Source organism: Fragaria vesca, linkage group LG2, assembly GCF_000184155.1.
Source record: "Fragaria vesca subsp. vesca linkage group LG2, FraVesHawaii_1.0, whole genome shotgun sequence".
NCBI lineage: Eukaryota > Viridiplantae > Streptophyta > Magnoliopsida > Rosales > Rosaceae > Fragaria > Fragaria vesca.
Genome location: NC_020492.1, coordinates 18,733,062 through 18,747,472, shown reverse-complemented (window position 1 = coordinate 18,747,472; position 14,411 = coordinate 18,733,062). Strand labels below are relative to the sequence as shown.

Here is a 14,411-nt window from a genome sequence, read left to right as displayed (position 1 = left end):
CTACTACTACTACTACTACTCTCTCTCTCTCTCTCTCTCTCTCTCTCTCTCTCTCTCTCTCTCTCTCTCTCTCTCTCTCTCATTTGTGTGATGATCTGCGTACGTACAGATAGTGGAACTCTTGGTGCATATGGATTGTGAAGGATGCGAAAAGAGGATACGCCGAGCAATTTCAAAAATAGATGGTAAGTAAGATCACCTTGATCGTAAACTATAACAATAGTAAAACATAGACTTGCGTATAATGATGATATCTGTATATGCATGCAGGTGTGGATAGTTTGGATATCGACATGGATAAGCAGAAGGTAACGGTGACTGGATATGTGGATCAAAGGAAGGTGTTGAAGGTGGTGAGACGAACAGGAAGAAAGGCTGAGTTTTGGCCATTTCCATACGACTCAGAATACTATCCCTACGCAGCTCAATACTTAGACGAGTCTACCTACTCGTCTTCGTATAACTACTACATGCACGGCTATAACGAAACCGTGCATGGCTACTTCCCTGATCCTTTGTATTCCACTGTTTCTGATCAAACCGTTCACCTCTTTAGTGATGACAATGTCCATGCTTACTGCACCCTTATGTGATCCAATCCACAACCATTATACAACGGGAAGCTGATTGCCTGATTCCAACTGATGTCGATCGGCTATCATAGATGTAGAGGAAGATGATAATATGATTGTGAAAGATGCATGTCACATTTGCCAAATTGTCTGCCAAAATAAAATTCCTTCTCCGTGAAACTAATAATTACAACTATTCCTGGACCTCACTTCGATCCTGATATCAACCTCTCACCTCAACTTGCACATCGATCTGACTTCATATAAAGGAGAATAATTCTAAATTTCTAATAATTGGATTAACTAAGGGATTTTTTTTTCTTTTCTTTTTGACGAAATGAGCATGGCTATATTGACAACGTAGTGTTTGATCATGTGGAGTTGTGGACACAATGTAGAGCTATGATGTTAGCTCAAAGAACGAATCAATCTGAGTATATATTCCAACTGACACCCAATTTCGACATCCAACTATATTGGCCATTTCAATATTCTTCTACATATTTAAGTCTCCATCACAAAAATAAAGCTCTACAAATACCCCTAACTAGTGTGTCTCTAAAGTCCAAACAAACTTCATGCATAAAAACGATTTAACATTCGGCAACAGCCCTCCTTGCAACTCGTGAAATCGTATAAACAACACCAAATACCAGAGAAATTTTCTGCACTGCTGGTGCCTCAGGTTTTAACCATTGAAAGAAAACTCTGTATAGGTTTCTGTATAGGTTTTGGTGCTGTTCCAACTTTCAAGTGCTGGTTTTGAGGATTTAATCTACCAATTCCTCTGTCCCTTTTGAGTAATTAGAACTTCTCTATGTGGTTGTGGCCTCATTCCCACACATATGGGATTGGTTGTATAGGCTTGTAACCTCACTCCCAATGGACGGTTTCTTTTCCTGTATAAATTAAGCATCTCTATGTGCATCAGTGCATATTTATGTTTGGTTTTTCTTTCTTACAATTGAGTTGCTTAGAAACTCAACCTTGAATTGGGATTAATGATATCTTTGTTCTTTCCCGACACTTACTAGTAACTAGTGAATGCACGTACAAATTGTTCCAATGAAAGAAATTGGAGTCACCTAACTTACCTCAAAATCCAACTATTTGAAAACCCAATAAAAACCCCACTTACCGTGCTACCCACTGCTACGCTAAAAAAAATAGCTCTTGAATCAGACAGGAAACTTGCAATTGCAATCTGAATCCTGCTAAATCCCATCTAAAGCCTAAAAGCTAAACTGTAGTAGTGTAGTTGTAAAGTGCCAATGAGCGCCTGGTTAATTTTTTTTTTTTACTTAAATATATACGCGTTACAATCTAACAGAAGGACTACCTAGAAGCTCCAGTAAAAATGAATTATAATCACTCTAAGCTTTACAATGACTGAAGGAACCATAGCGAGAACTCACCTTCCTGTATATGAAATAGTGATTCCTTTCTGGTCTTTCCAGAGCAGCCTTATTGAACCTCACTATCTTATTGAGATTCAGAAGTTACTATAACATTAAGGTTAGTTTTCTATCTGATAAATTGAGTCGGGGTTAAACGGAAGAGCTGGAGGTCTTCCAGCGTAAGTTATACTGATCTAGCAATGATAACTGTTCAGGAGATAACATTCTTGCACCACTACTCAGGTAGTGTGGAGCAACCCTTTTCCTGCATTAGAAAATCACGGTTCTATATCAATGTTGTTAGGCACTTGACTTAAAGTCTGCTAGAAACAAAATTGATAACAGTGGTTGATTACCTTCTTCTTCTTGTGGTGTTCTCAACACCTTTTGACAAACGAGCAGCTTCTGATCTTGAGATGTGGCGAAGTGAGGAAAGATACTCGATGTATGCACTGCCTCTCAGTGTCAAGTTGAGTTTAGCAGGTACAATCGACTGGATTGCATCAAACACACGTGACTTGATTTCACTGCATTGTAGACACAAGGAGTAAATTCGTTATTTGAAATGCCATATAATAAAAATACATATAAATTAAGAGTAATTTGCGAAATACTTTGTTATGTCAAAATATTGTATAAACAGCAGACTTCATTTCCATAGAAAATGGAAACAAAATAAGCCCCTCTTAAACTTGGGCAATACTGATGTAAAACAGTAAAAGTAAACAAATATAAAGTTTGAGACACTAAACTAAATTATTCCAGATAATAAATATGCAACTGTAGAACATCCTTGACTAACATATGATATAAAATACAACAGATTCTTCCAGCAAGGGAGCAGTACCTTGTTACAACATTTGGCTGACTAATCTCTGAATTTCTTCCACCATACGATGTATTACTTGTTCTCATACCCTGTCCAACTAACTTACCTAAGGCCATCATATTATTTGTGTTAGCCAACATCTCAGAGGCCATATCCACATCCACCCTCACGCAGCCTACATTTGATCCTACTAAAGAAATGCTCTTTGCGTAGAAGCAAAATCCATGCTGGGCAATTGTGGATGCCAATAGCAACCGCTCATCACACCAGCTGAATGAATCTGACTCCTCCGAGGAGATCATTGATGGTTCTACAGAATCCTGCAGAAATATCTAATTGTCATCATGAATTAAAAGAAACATAATGCAAAATGACCTTTGATATCAAACACAAGAATGACTACACTTACACTCATTAGTGGTTGGCACTTAGAAAACAAAATATCAGCTTCTGATATCAAATTGCTCATTCTATAAGCAAGAATAACAATCTGAGAGGCCTCTTGTTCTGATGCTACATACTGCCTTAGATCATTACGCCATCCACGAAGTCTGTTCCATGAATCTCGTACAAGATCACTGACTGCTGAGGTTTTCTGCTCCTGTATCTTGGAGCCCTTATTAAAATCCATGCGGCTGCACTCATCCATCAATTGATGAGCTCTTGCAACAATCTCCATATGATCATTTCGAGAATCTTCCAACTCCTGATGAGAATATTCCAGAATCGCATCACAATTATTTCCCACCTTATCAAAATTTATATGTACTCCCGATTCATATTGAGCAAGATTTTTCTCTTCAACAGGTAGTTCTTCGTCAAAACATACTTCATTCATGGTCTTAGCAAAATGCCCAGAAGAGACTGTTTGTGATAACATATCTATTCCATCATAGTCTTCAACACATAACATAGAGCTACCAAAGTGACCGGAAGACATTGTCTGAGACAAGAAGTCTGTTTCACTATCCATTTGTGTTTCGGGAACAAAAGACGATTCTGGCACACATGATATATCTGCGAAGTTGGACATGTCACTTATGTGGAATTCATCTGCTGCTAAACAGTCATAAAGTCCTCTATCTATATTTGTCGCTCCAGGAAAAAGTAGCACCTCTGATACTGAATCAACACCAAGGACTTCATGGTTAGAATCTTTATCTGTAACTGTAGGATATCCATTCTTCATAAAGTCATCTTCAGAATCAGAAGATAATACAACACCATGCATCCTCCGAACATGTCGCCGGGGGAAAGGAAATGGGGTACCTGTCTCATTAGAAAAGTCGGGAGCAGTATCAGTTGCGGTATACTCACTGCACTCATGAGTATACCCATTCCTGCTTAGCATTGCTACTTTCTTGGCCTCTATATTTTCCATTTCACTATAAGCCATGTTCAAACTACATTGGACTTCTGTATTGTGATCTACCTCCATTGGGCTTGAACCTTCTTCCATCATGGTTAATGACTTGGTTATCTCTTTCTCTACTAAATCAGATAACTGAGATGGTAAATCCCAGGGTAATAACTTTGGCAGCATCTGATGACCAGCCTCAACATCAAATAGCAATGAACCATATGTCTCTCGCTTCATTTTTGTATCTGCATGGTCAAATATGTGAGCAATCTTGTTACAGCAAAACAGATGTTTATAAGATTTTCCTAGTAGCAGTGGTTGAAAGGATGATACCACACCAAAAACAACATACTTCAACTAGCGCTCTAAGGAAGCAAGCAATTAAACACATAAGTTCCCAAAAAGCATTTGATGGCGTAATATCATTTTTCAAGTATATCAGTTGAAACTATAAACTAAAATTGTTGAATTCATGAGTTAACTGGCTGTGCACAGAATTTGAGTCTTAACAGAATTATTCGAATAGATCTAAACACAATTAACAAGCCTGGATGTGTCCTCCAACTGACCTTTCCTAAAACTTGTACCTTGGCACCAGAACTGAAGATGCATAATAATTTTGCGAATATCTCCTCCACAACATTCAATAAATTGCTCAAGTAAATAGGGCTGTATGCTGGCTTTCTCTGCAGCACAAACCTGAGGAATAATCAAAGAATGAACTCTTTAACATATAGTTTGAACTGTAGATGATGAGAAAGTTAGTCAGAACATGACTCGCCAGAATTACATACCATACATGCATGGGAATACAGCTCTGCTGATGATGGCAACATGAAATGCACTTGTAATCTATCAAAACTGTTTGGCAGTTCAGGTTTTGGACCTACAATATTCCACAATTCTAATAAGCCACTGCACGCTTCAAAACTCAAAAGTTCATGGAGTAAATCTATTGTAAGCAGTAAACCTCTTACTATTGCTGGTCAATATTATGGGCCCGTTCGCTGTTTTAGCTAACTGCTGTATTGCTGCAATAAAACCGTGATCTTCAAAAGTAATGTCCACATCCTCAAAAAGTATAACAAGTTTATCTTTGCCATGGGTCTCCTTGAAGGCAAATGTAACAGAACTTCCAGTAGCATCATGATAATCTTCATCTGATATGGGTATCAGTTCAACAACATCATCATCATCATCATCCAAGTCTTGGCCTGTCGTACCATTAGCCTCAACAAAGAGCGACTTCATAATAAGCTTGTTCTGTGAACCCACAGTTTTGGCCACTGATCTGAAAGAAATAAACAATTGATAAACAACAAAGCGAAAATATATTAATTTATACTTTGCAAATTATGGTTCATAATAATGGTCAAGACCAGCTATTAACATGATTTACAAGCAACAGTTTAAACACAAGAACTTGCTTTCTGAATAAAAAGAACATATACACAGTTCATTAATCTCTCATCTCCAGCATTTAGTAGGTTTGGAAAAGCCACACAAGCATTTCGTACAGGCAAACCATTTATATGAAGCATCAGACACCAGGCTTCAGGAGAATAGTGTTATGTTTTGAGAACTTTTGACCCAAAGTTACTTTCTTCTTCTTTATTTATTTATTATTATTTTACTTTTATTTTTGAAAAATTAACGATTGTTAAAATAGGGATCAGGTAAACTTGCTTGAACAGAAGAAACATAAAGATCAATGTGGATCTGGTCAAATAGAAAATCTTGAGGGAACCATCCAGCAAATCAATACTTTTGAAAGATAAATAAGGCACACCTTTGGAATTTCCGAGATTTGAAAGTCTCTCCAAACCTCTTGTTTACTTGGGCTCCACTCCGACACTCTGATGCACTGAGCTGGTTGGACAAGATAATTGGTTTGTCAAAACTATTGAAATGCCAGAAGTGGTCATAGATTATGGAAGAGCTATCAATATAAGTATGAATATGTACCCAAAGTTGCATGTATTATAAAAAGAAATATGTTGTAATGACAGGATGAAACAATTTAATGATTGCCTTGAATCCCCATGCATCAACTGGGATCCTATTCCATTGTTTAGAGTTTGGACTGAAAGGAAAGGTTTAACTTGAGCATAGAAAGACCCAATAACAAGCATCTTTTTCATATTGTTCCTATGTCCGACAACCTAACTTCTGGATATATTTATAGATGTAAAGATGATTACTTCACTACAAATAAAGACATTTAGCTAGGGGATGTATTCATATCTATCCGCAACTTGTAGCCATGGCTTATCTTCTTAATAATTTGTATGTTAATATGGGTCCCAGCAACCATAAGCTAAAATCTTGGTCCAACATGGCAGTGATTTCTAGGAAGTGACACGAACAATTGTTTCCTTCAGCAGAGTAGATAAACAGTTCCATAAGGTGACTTGGCAATATGTTCTAATTTTTCTTTTATGAGTACCATGACTACTGCATGTCTCTCTTTCTCTCTAAATCATTAATTATTATTCACAAATCAAAACTTGATCAAAGTTTGAAAACAAGTCATGATAAAATCTCACCTCCAAAACCTTAATCCCTTGTTCTTTCGCACACGCATATATAGCTGCAGACTTTCCACTCTGCAAGATGAGAGGCATAGTTTAACTAAAAAAACAATGAACCAAAAGGACAGCACTGAATTTATGTTTATGTGTGATTAACAAGTGTTATGCCAGAAGGTAGTCTCGCCTGATGGCAAATATTCCTATATGTTGAGGGTCAAGGTAGAACCATAGAACTAAGATTGGGATTAAAGATACTAGTACGGTAGTACCCAAGACCGACATGCCATAGATTGACAACATATGTTTTTAATTATCACTGCAGACAAAAGTTCTGGATATTTTCAAGCACAAAATTAAGGATTGAAATGTCAACTGGATAAACGAAAAAATAATAATAATATATCATACCCCAATTGGCCCTGTAACTAACAGAACATTCTTTTTCTTCAAGACCTCATCATCTTCACTTTCTGAGTCACTTTGAGTCCAATTATAATTAATGCCTTGCCTGTCACCACCACCTTCACTGGTTCGAAGATCTCGTTCATACCAAGAATGCAGCCACTCACTCAGAAACTTCACAGATTCATTATTGCCACATACCTGCACGATCAAGTTTTCAAAAGAAGGAGGTACAGAGAATAATAATCAGTGAACAGAAAGAGGCGACGGCATGCTTTACCTACCTCTAAGGATAGAAAATTCAAGGTCGATAATGTAAAATGCATAACTGTTATATACATAAGATATGGAACCCAGATTTCTTACCTCCCTAGCATTCTTTGGCTGGTACTTATATGTCCATAAGCTATTCTCAGATTGCTCACAGCAATCAGGATTGTTTGACATCGCCCTGAAAATATTATTCAGGAAAGTGAGCAAGATCTCATCATATAGATAGGCTAAAATGAACTTAGGATAGGCCATTGGTATTAAAATTAATAGTCTTTAACCAAGCAGATGAAACTCAAGACCACTTTGTATTATACAATTGGCGTTAGAAGTCATAAATGCCAAGACCATTCAGATAGAGAATATTCAACCTTTCCTCAAGAAATGTATTCTGCTGCTCAATATCTGACTTTTCCATGCAACCAGTATACTCAGAAAACATACCAACCTCACAGTCCTGGAAAAAGACAGAATAAATTGGGTTGAAATTACTTCCATAAAATGTATTAGTCACATGCACGGTGAAGTATGTACCTTTACTTCCTTTGAGTGCTGATACAACTTCACTTGCTCATTATCCAAATGAGGGACTGCGGATGATGTTTCATGAGCACATTCCTGTTGAATACGACTCTGATCTAAAGTTGATGATTTGCAGGGTTGGGAAACACTAGAGACCATATCAAAATTTAAGCACTCAGCAGAGCCCTCAAAAATTGAGGAAGGCATGCATTCAAGATGCTGACCACTTGTCAGACTGGTTTCCTCACAAAATGTCCAATTTCTCCAATCAAGAAACACAGCATCGTCCTGCATAGCAGATTGGATTCTTTCTAGGTCAAAAAGATAAATGCAGGCAGTAAAATTTAAGAACGGCTCATGCCATTAAATACTGAATATTGAAATAAATTGTAAAAATGTCTACACCAAAAGAACCGTACCTGAGTGCTTTCAAACACATGAATTGGACCACAAGTCTCCTTCCTCCCCATGAAGCTTGAACTGCCCTCGACGTCAATCACCTCCTGGCTTTTCTTGCCCACTTTCGAACATGCAAAAAAGGGATGTAATTGCCTTCCTTCTTTCGTCCATATCCGTGAGATTTCCTGATGAAACATATGCGATAATACACTTAGAACAAAGTTAATGAGCAAAACTAACAATCACCCCGTAGTTTACAAACATTTTAATAAAAAACTAAGCAAAAATTAGTTACTTAAATTGAAATATGATGCTTATTTGAGCTGAGCTGACTTAAACCAAAACCTAATCCATAAAATCTTGAATCACAATGTAACTAGTACATATCGCACACAATCAAATTACATGTAAGAAAACTAAAGAGCTAGAAAACACAATCACTAACCGCGCCTCGTAATTTAGCCTCCAATCTCAAGTCAGGCATTATCAAAGGCGCATCTTCAACCACCACATCTTTTCCGTTCTTCTTCGTCGGTGTACTATTCGCCGATCGCTTACCGCTCTAATTCCAAACAAAACCAAACCAAATCAGCAACGAAATCACATAATGCACCATACGAATCACAATCCAGCTTCAAAAACTCACCTTCTTCGGAGCTTTAACCGGAGGCGTCTTCTTCGCCGCCGCCGGCTTCCGCTTCCGCTTGCTCTGACTCCCGCAGACCTCCTCATCCTGATCGTTCTTCTCTTCGTTGTTCTCTACCGGCTCCGCGTCCTTCTTCGGATCGCCGTTCTCTACCGGCTTCACAGGGAACAGCGTCGACTGCACCATTCTCCGGCTGGTCCGCCGCTTCGGCGTCGCCGGCGAATCGCCCATGGGAATTGAGCCGAGATGGATTTGATTCGGTTAGGGAATTGGGGGTTTTTGCAGAGATTTTAGGGATTTGGGAGAAAGACTAGCTGAAGTCTGGTCCTTTTTTTTTTTTGTTTTGGTGTGAGCAGAGTTTTGGTGTGTAACGGAAACGTGGCTAGAGAGAATTTCTCTCTCTAAAAGAAAAGTTATGGAGGGAAAATTAAGATTTTGTTCCCGCCTTTGGAGGAGTGAAACTCGATTTGGGCGTTTTTATATTTTTTAAACCCGGCCGCCTGAATTTATTTCTTTACCGGCAAGATATTTATTTCCAAATATTTCAGTTTACAATTGGTGAGATCTTTGGTTGATCAAGATTAACGGTGAGATTGTGTGGGTGGCAAAACATATGTAGTAAAATAAATCTACTCATTATTTTTGGTAAAAAGTTACTAGACCAATGAATTATCGACGTATCGTTGGAATATATTGTTGGATGTCAGGATTGTATGTAAAATGTATATGCATGATACCTTTCCAAATGTTTTTTTGTTTTCCTCTACTAATTGTAGTGCAATGTGCAATGATCACACACACTTGCTAGCCCTAGTCATGCATTCACTCTTCTCTTACTAATTATATACTTGACAGATATATATACTGGGATGCATATATATGCATAAACTTACCTTCACCAAAGTGAATGAATTCATTGTTAGTTTCTTTTGTGAATGCATAATAATATATTTATTTTTTGAATGCATATATCTTTTGATACTACTAACTGTATTTTGCCAGGTTTTACAAGTTTGATGCGTGACCAAGTTCAGATTATACTAAACAAGGTAATTATCTTATCCCACAGTGTATTATCTATATAATTAGTAGACGTGATTAATTATCAGCTAGTGTGTGGATTCCATTTCACCCTGGCTAAGGTTTTGTTAATCCTTATTCAAAGAGGAGTCGAGGAGATTTGACTGCTTATTCTACTTGGTAATGGCTTCTCTATATCTATCGGGATTTAGGGATAGGTTTGCAACGTCTTATAGAATCAGACTATTTATAAGGGGCTTAGTCTGTAGTAGTTGATCAAGTCTTCGACTCACAAGGAAACGTTTATCTAGCTCCATTTTTTCTGCTCAAAAATCTGTGCTTCCATTTCTCCAAATCCTAACAAGATCAATATGGAGAAGGAGAAAGTTGTCGTAGATCACTATAGGGTTCTTGGTTCACCATCTGGTGAGGAAGGCAGCAAGCTTGACAAGAAACAGATTAAAGAGGCGTTTAGAGCAAGGATTTTGCAGTTACAGGTAAACGATCCCTACGCCGAGGTCAAGTTTCAAAGGCTGAAATCCTCCTACGCCATACTCAAGGATCCAAAAGCCCGGAAACAGTTTGACGATTCATTTCCAAGAGGTCTTGTTCTCACGAAGAACGAAGAGAATATATTGTTTGGGTTAGGTTACCTTATCTCTGTTGCTGCCCCGGAAGTTTTTCCGGCCGCCGCAAGAACCAAACTCGGCGGCGTATCTACAATACTTTGTTATCACCTTGCTTTTGAGGAACTACACAGACGTCAAAAATTGGGAAAACTCTTGTCAATGATGCTTCTTTTTGGCCCTCGCCGGGCTAGCACCAATCAAGAACCAAAACCACAGAAAAAAGATTATATAAGTTCAATCTTCAAATTTTTAGATTGGTGGCTAACAGATCTGGAACAAATTTTATCTCATGAGTATAGCCATAGGACCGAAACGAATCGTATGCTGATGAGTTTAGTTGATGAGTTTAAGTTTTGGTGACACATAGACGATGTCATCGTGTCCGTTGATTTTTCTTTGCATAATTTTTTCATTTTTGGTTGAACTATATAAAGAGAAATTTTATTTACATGTACCAAATTTATCAATGCACACTCCTATTATTTAAAATTATTTTAATACAATTTTACCTTTTTAATGAAACAAAAAATTAAACTAAACAAAAATATATATATATATATATATATATATATGTATTCAGGTTGAATACCGAGCCTTTTGAATTTCTACACTTATTTACTACTCTCTGAAATCTGTAGTTTGCAAACTTAACTAGTAATATCAAATTTTCATACTAATTTGATTGATCAAATTTTAGAGGTTGAGCGGGTGAGAGTTTCGTAAAAACAGGAGGGTAAACGTTTTAAGATTTTGAGTTCGTGCTTGTCCGGCAGCGCCTCCACACCAGTACTGTTGGCCTCCGGCCTCATCGGTGTGGATTTTGTTAGCTGTTGCACGGGCGGTTAAGGTGGCTGTTGGTGTAAAAAATTTCGGGAGAGAGATTTACCAACAAAAATCTCACTCCTTTGATTCTTGAGAAGCCTTGGACGCATCCATACGATGGTGAATCAAGGAGTAAGAAGTACCTGTAAAACCAAAACACACTCCGACGCCCAAATCAATTTCGATTCAAGCATGTAGAATAAAAGAAATCGGTTTGATACTTGTTACCATTGTTATCCATGATTGTTCCTCCTCATGATCCTCCCATTTTTCTTTATAAGCGTGTGAATTTATGGACACTTAATTCCTTGGTCCTCACTTCACGTCATAGTGGGAGTAGTGTTTTCACGTTCTTCATAATCTCATTGTGCTTCATGTTTTTTTCTTCTTATCTACTTGTTGATCAATATGGGCTTCAACCATATATCGGGGCCTAATTTATTGAGTGGGGGCCCAAGCTGAAATTTTATACCCCCACAGTGGCCGGGTGGTGTTTTCACCTGGTAGGTGGTGGCGGTGAATCAAGAAGGTGAGGCCTTCACAAGCATGCTGCATGCCTCCGATCAAACTACCACGTACTGTTCATTCCGAAACGACACGGACGACAAATGAAGCACATCAGGCTGGATTGCAAATCAGCCCAAGGGATACGGTATCACCCAAGACCCGAGTATGAGACCGAGTAGCATAAAATGAGTAAAAGATACCCTCCATATGAACAAGGAGCAATCTTTATTAATTAGCATAGAAGAATGAATGACGAGACTGCTGATGGTCGATCAGCAGAGTTACCACTTGAATCTAATAGACAGTAAAGTCAAGATTGTAGACAGTACGTGCTAACAATTCATGATGTGGAGAAAATATCCGAAAAGAAAAACAGAACTGAAAGAAAAGAAACAACATCTGTGTCCATTCGTATAAAAAAAAAACATCTGTGTCCATTCATATCACGTTAAAGGAAGTCCAACTAAGCCATATGGAGACGAGGAAGTCCAATTAAGCAAGAACTTGGTTACTCTCGCAGCTAAAGCATAAAATGCTTGGGTTCAGAAAACATTGAGTACTAGAGAAGAGCACTATACAGATCAGACTGTATAACTAGGAAAGAGCACAATACAGATCACACTGTGTATCTATCATTGGCATAGCTCCCAACTTGCCTAGCATCTTCCTGCGCACAGCCGAACCAACAAAAGATAAACTATCACTTTTCTAATTTAACAAAATGATTCGAGTATATCTGTTTTGGCCACGATCCTCAGCAGGGGTAGAGAGGTAACTTGTGCTACCAAAAATAAATTAGGGTTTGTAGGGCGTGCCACCGCGCGGACGCGGAATGAGAACGGTACGCGTTCTTGACTTTTAATCAGGCGAAGTAGAGCTCCGGTGTCACCTCGCGGGCGAGGAATTACGAGCAAACTATCTAGTCACCTGTGAATCGATACTCGCTGTTCGAAGCGAGCAGAGCAACAATTGGGAAGGAGAGGCGAGTCCAGACGGGCTCTGAGATCTAAGGCGAGGTGCACTTAGAACTTAGGGTTTCGAGGATGCTCGAAGATTTGCAGTTGTTTTGTATGATTGATTGTGTGTCTAGAGGGTCTGCTCGAACTCTCTTATATAGAGCTATTTAGGGCCACTGGTATTGGCCCAAAGTATGTCAAAGACTTGTAGAAGTCTTCAACGATAAATGTGGCATACGCGATGTTAATCACTTCGTGGAGACCTAAAGGCCTTCTAAGCTTATCCTGTTATATGTGTATACGTATCATGTACACATGATTAAGGAATAGAACCAACCCCTTCTCATGCAAGCAACACATGCACGTGTTGTCCTTCAAGCCAAGCATGGATAATTGTCTCCTTCTTCAATTGAAATACTATAACTCTAGACGTGTATGCAAAACAGATATGCACAGCTTGCATGTATATCTCCTTAATCAACTAGAATTAGGAGTAATCATATGCTTCACGTCTATATGTCAAACATAATTGCACTCCCGTCCAAATCCATTTAATCATACATCTCCTTGATCATATAGAAGTAGGAATGATCATATGCTTCTCTTCTATGCATGCTCCCGTACGGCTCAATCATGCAATTAAACACCACTCCTTTCTTTATTCAAGGGAACGGCGGGATGCTAGCGAGATTCCCTTGAGATGCCATCGAGATACTCATAAGCCATGCACGGGTCGCGTCAAGATGTTTATTAATTAAAGAAGACATCACATGCGAGATCGCTCCTTCAAACAATTAAAGATAATTGCCTCTTATCTAATCATGTTGGCGGCTCACAGTTCACGTCCCTCTCTTAGTACCACACGAAATCTTCTCATGTAAAGTCAACTCTGCGCCAACTTCAATCGAGCTCGCATGACTTTGTAGGCGAGGTGACCCGCCTCTAGTAAACCTAATATTACTCGGGCTTGCCGGTGTGGACCATGAATTTAATTAACATTCATTTTAGATAATTACTGTCCAGTAAAATATTAATTTGAGTGTAAACAATATCAACAAATACTTACAAGAAAAGAGATACTTACATGAAACGTGAACCAAATAGTTTCATTGCTATCAAGGAAGCCTTTCCATTGTTTGCCAATGCTCACCTGTACATGAAAGACCAAATGAGACATCATTCAAACTTCATTTATGAAAATGCAACTTGTAATTGTAAATTAATGAAAATTTATGGTGCCCAAATTAACTTTCAGAGAAAGAGCATGGATGACACGGTAATCCCAGTAAAGTCACAAAGACAACCCATACATCATTAACGTAGTGGTACATTACCATTTGATGAGGGAGAGACCTCAGTAATGGCGTGTGTAGTTGAACCAGAATGGACCCAACGATGATTTGTGGTAAGAAGGAACATAACTGAGCAACTTACCCAGTAATACTCAGTTTTTGTTGGCAATCACATAAAGGAATTCACTTAGATTATATAAATATATATATATATATATATACAGCCTCCTTCCATTGAGGGACTCCCTTATTTTTGG

At 38.3% G+C, this 14,411-nt stretch overlaps 3 protein-coding genes across 3 annotated transcripts in view; 1 reads left to right on the top strand and 2 right to left on the bottom strand.

Annotated features, from left to right (window-relative positions):
• Positions 1-593, top strand: part of LOC101303473 (heavy metal-associated isoprenylated plant protein 26-like) — a 687-nt gene extending 94 nt beyond the window's left edge. Inside the window, exons 2-3 of the mRNA XM_004290812.1 lie at positions 110-185; positions 271-593. Of these exons, the coding sequence (XP_004290860.1) occupies positions 110-185; positions 271-593 (399 nt within the window). The remainder of the gene's footprint in view (positions 1-109; positions 186-270) is intronic.
• A 1,373-nt stretch (positions 594-1,966) lies between these two features.
• Positions 1,967-9,159, bottom strand: LOC101299354. The gene is made up of 16 exons (XM_004292645.1): positions 8,929-9,159; positions 8,728-8,844; positions 8,303-8,467; positions 7,896-8,171; positions 7,733-7,818; positions 7,458-7,542; positions 7,098-7,292; positions 6,705-6,764; positions 5,948-6,027; positions 5,136-5,449; positions 4,953-5,044; positions 4,728-4,857; positions 3,208-4,403; positions 2,817-3,118; positions 2,326-2,496; positions 1,967-2,234 (listed from the first exon to the last, which is right to left on the bottom strand). The coding sequence occupies exons 1-16, from the start codon at positions 9,157-9,159 to the stop codon at positions 2,120-2,122; spliced, it is 3,615 nt and encodes a 1,204-aa protein (XP_004292693.1). The 3' UTR covers positions 1,967-2,119.
• A 3,363-nt stretch (positions 9,160-12,522) lies between these two features.
• LOC101299061 (eukaryotic translation initiation factor 4E-1-like) overlaps positions 12,523-14,411 on the bottom strand; it is a 4,001-nt gene continuing 2,112 nt past the window's right edge. Inside the window, exons 5-6 of the mRNA XM_004292644.1 lie at positions 13,947-14,012; positions 12,523-12,573 (exon numbers count right to left, since the gene is read on the bottom strand). Of these exons, the coding sequence (XP_004292692.1) occupies positions 12,523-12,573; positions 13,947-14,012 (117 nt within the window). The remainder of the gene's footprint in view (positions 12,574-13,946; positions 14,013-14,411) is intronic.

Coding starts and splice junctions, on each gene's coding strand:
- LOC101299354 (XM_004292645.1), bottom strand. CDS start 9,159: ATGGGCGATTCGCCGGCGACGCCGAAGCGGCGGACCAGCCGGAGAATG. Junction 8,468..8,727: donor AGGCTAAATTACGAGGCGCG/GTTAGTGATTGT, acceptor ATGTTTCATCAG/GAAATCTCACGGATATGGAC. Junction 2,235..2,325: donor AACACCACAAGAAGAAGAAG/GTAATCAACCAC, acceptor TTTCTAATGCAG/GAAAAGGGTTGCTCCACACT.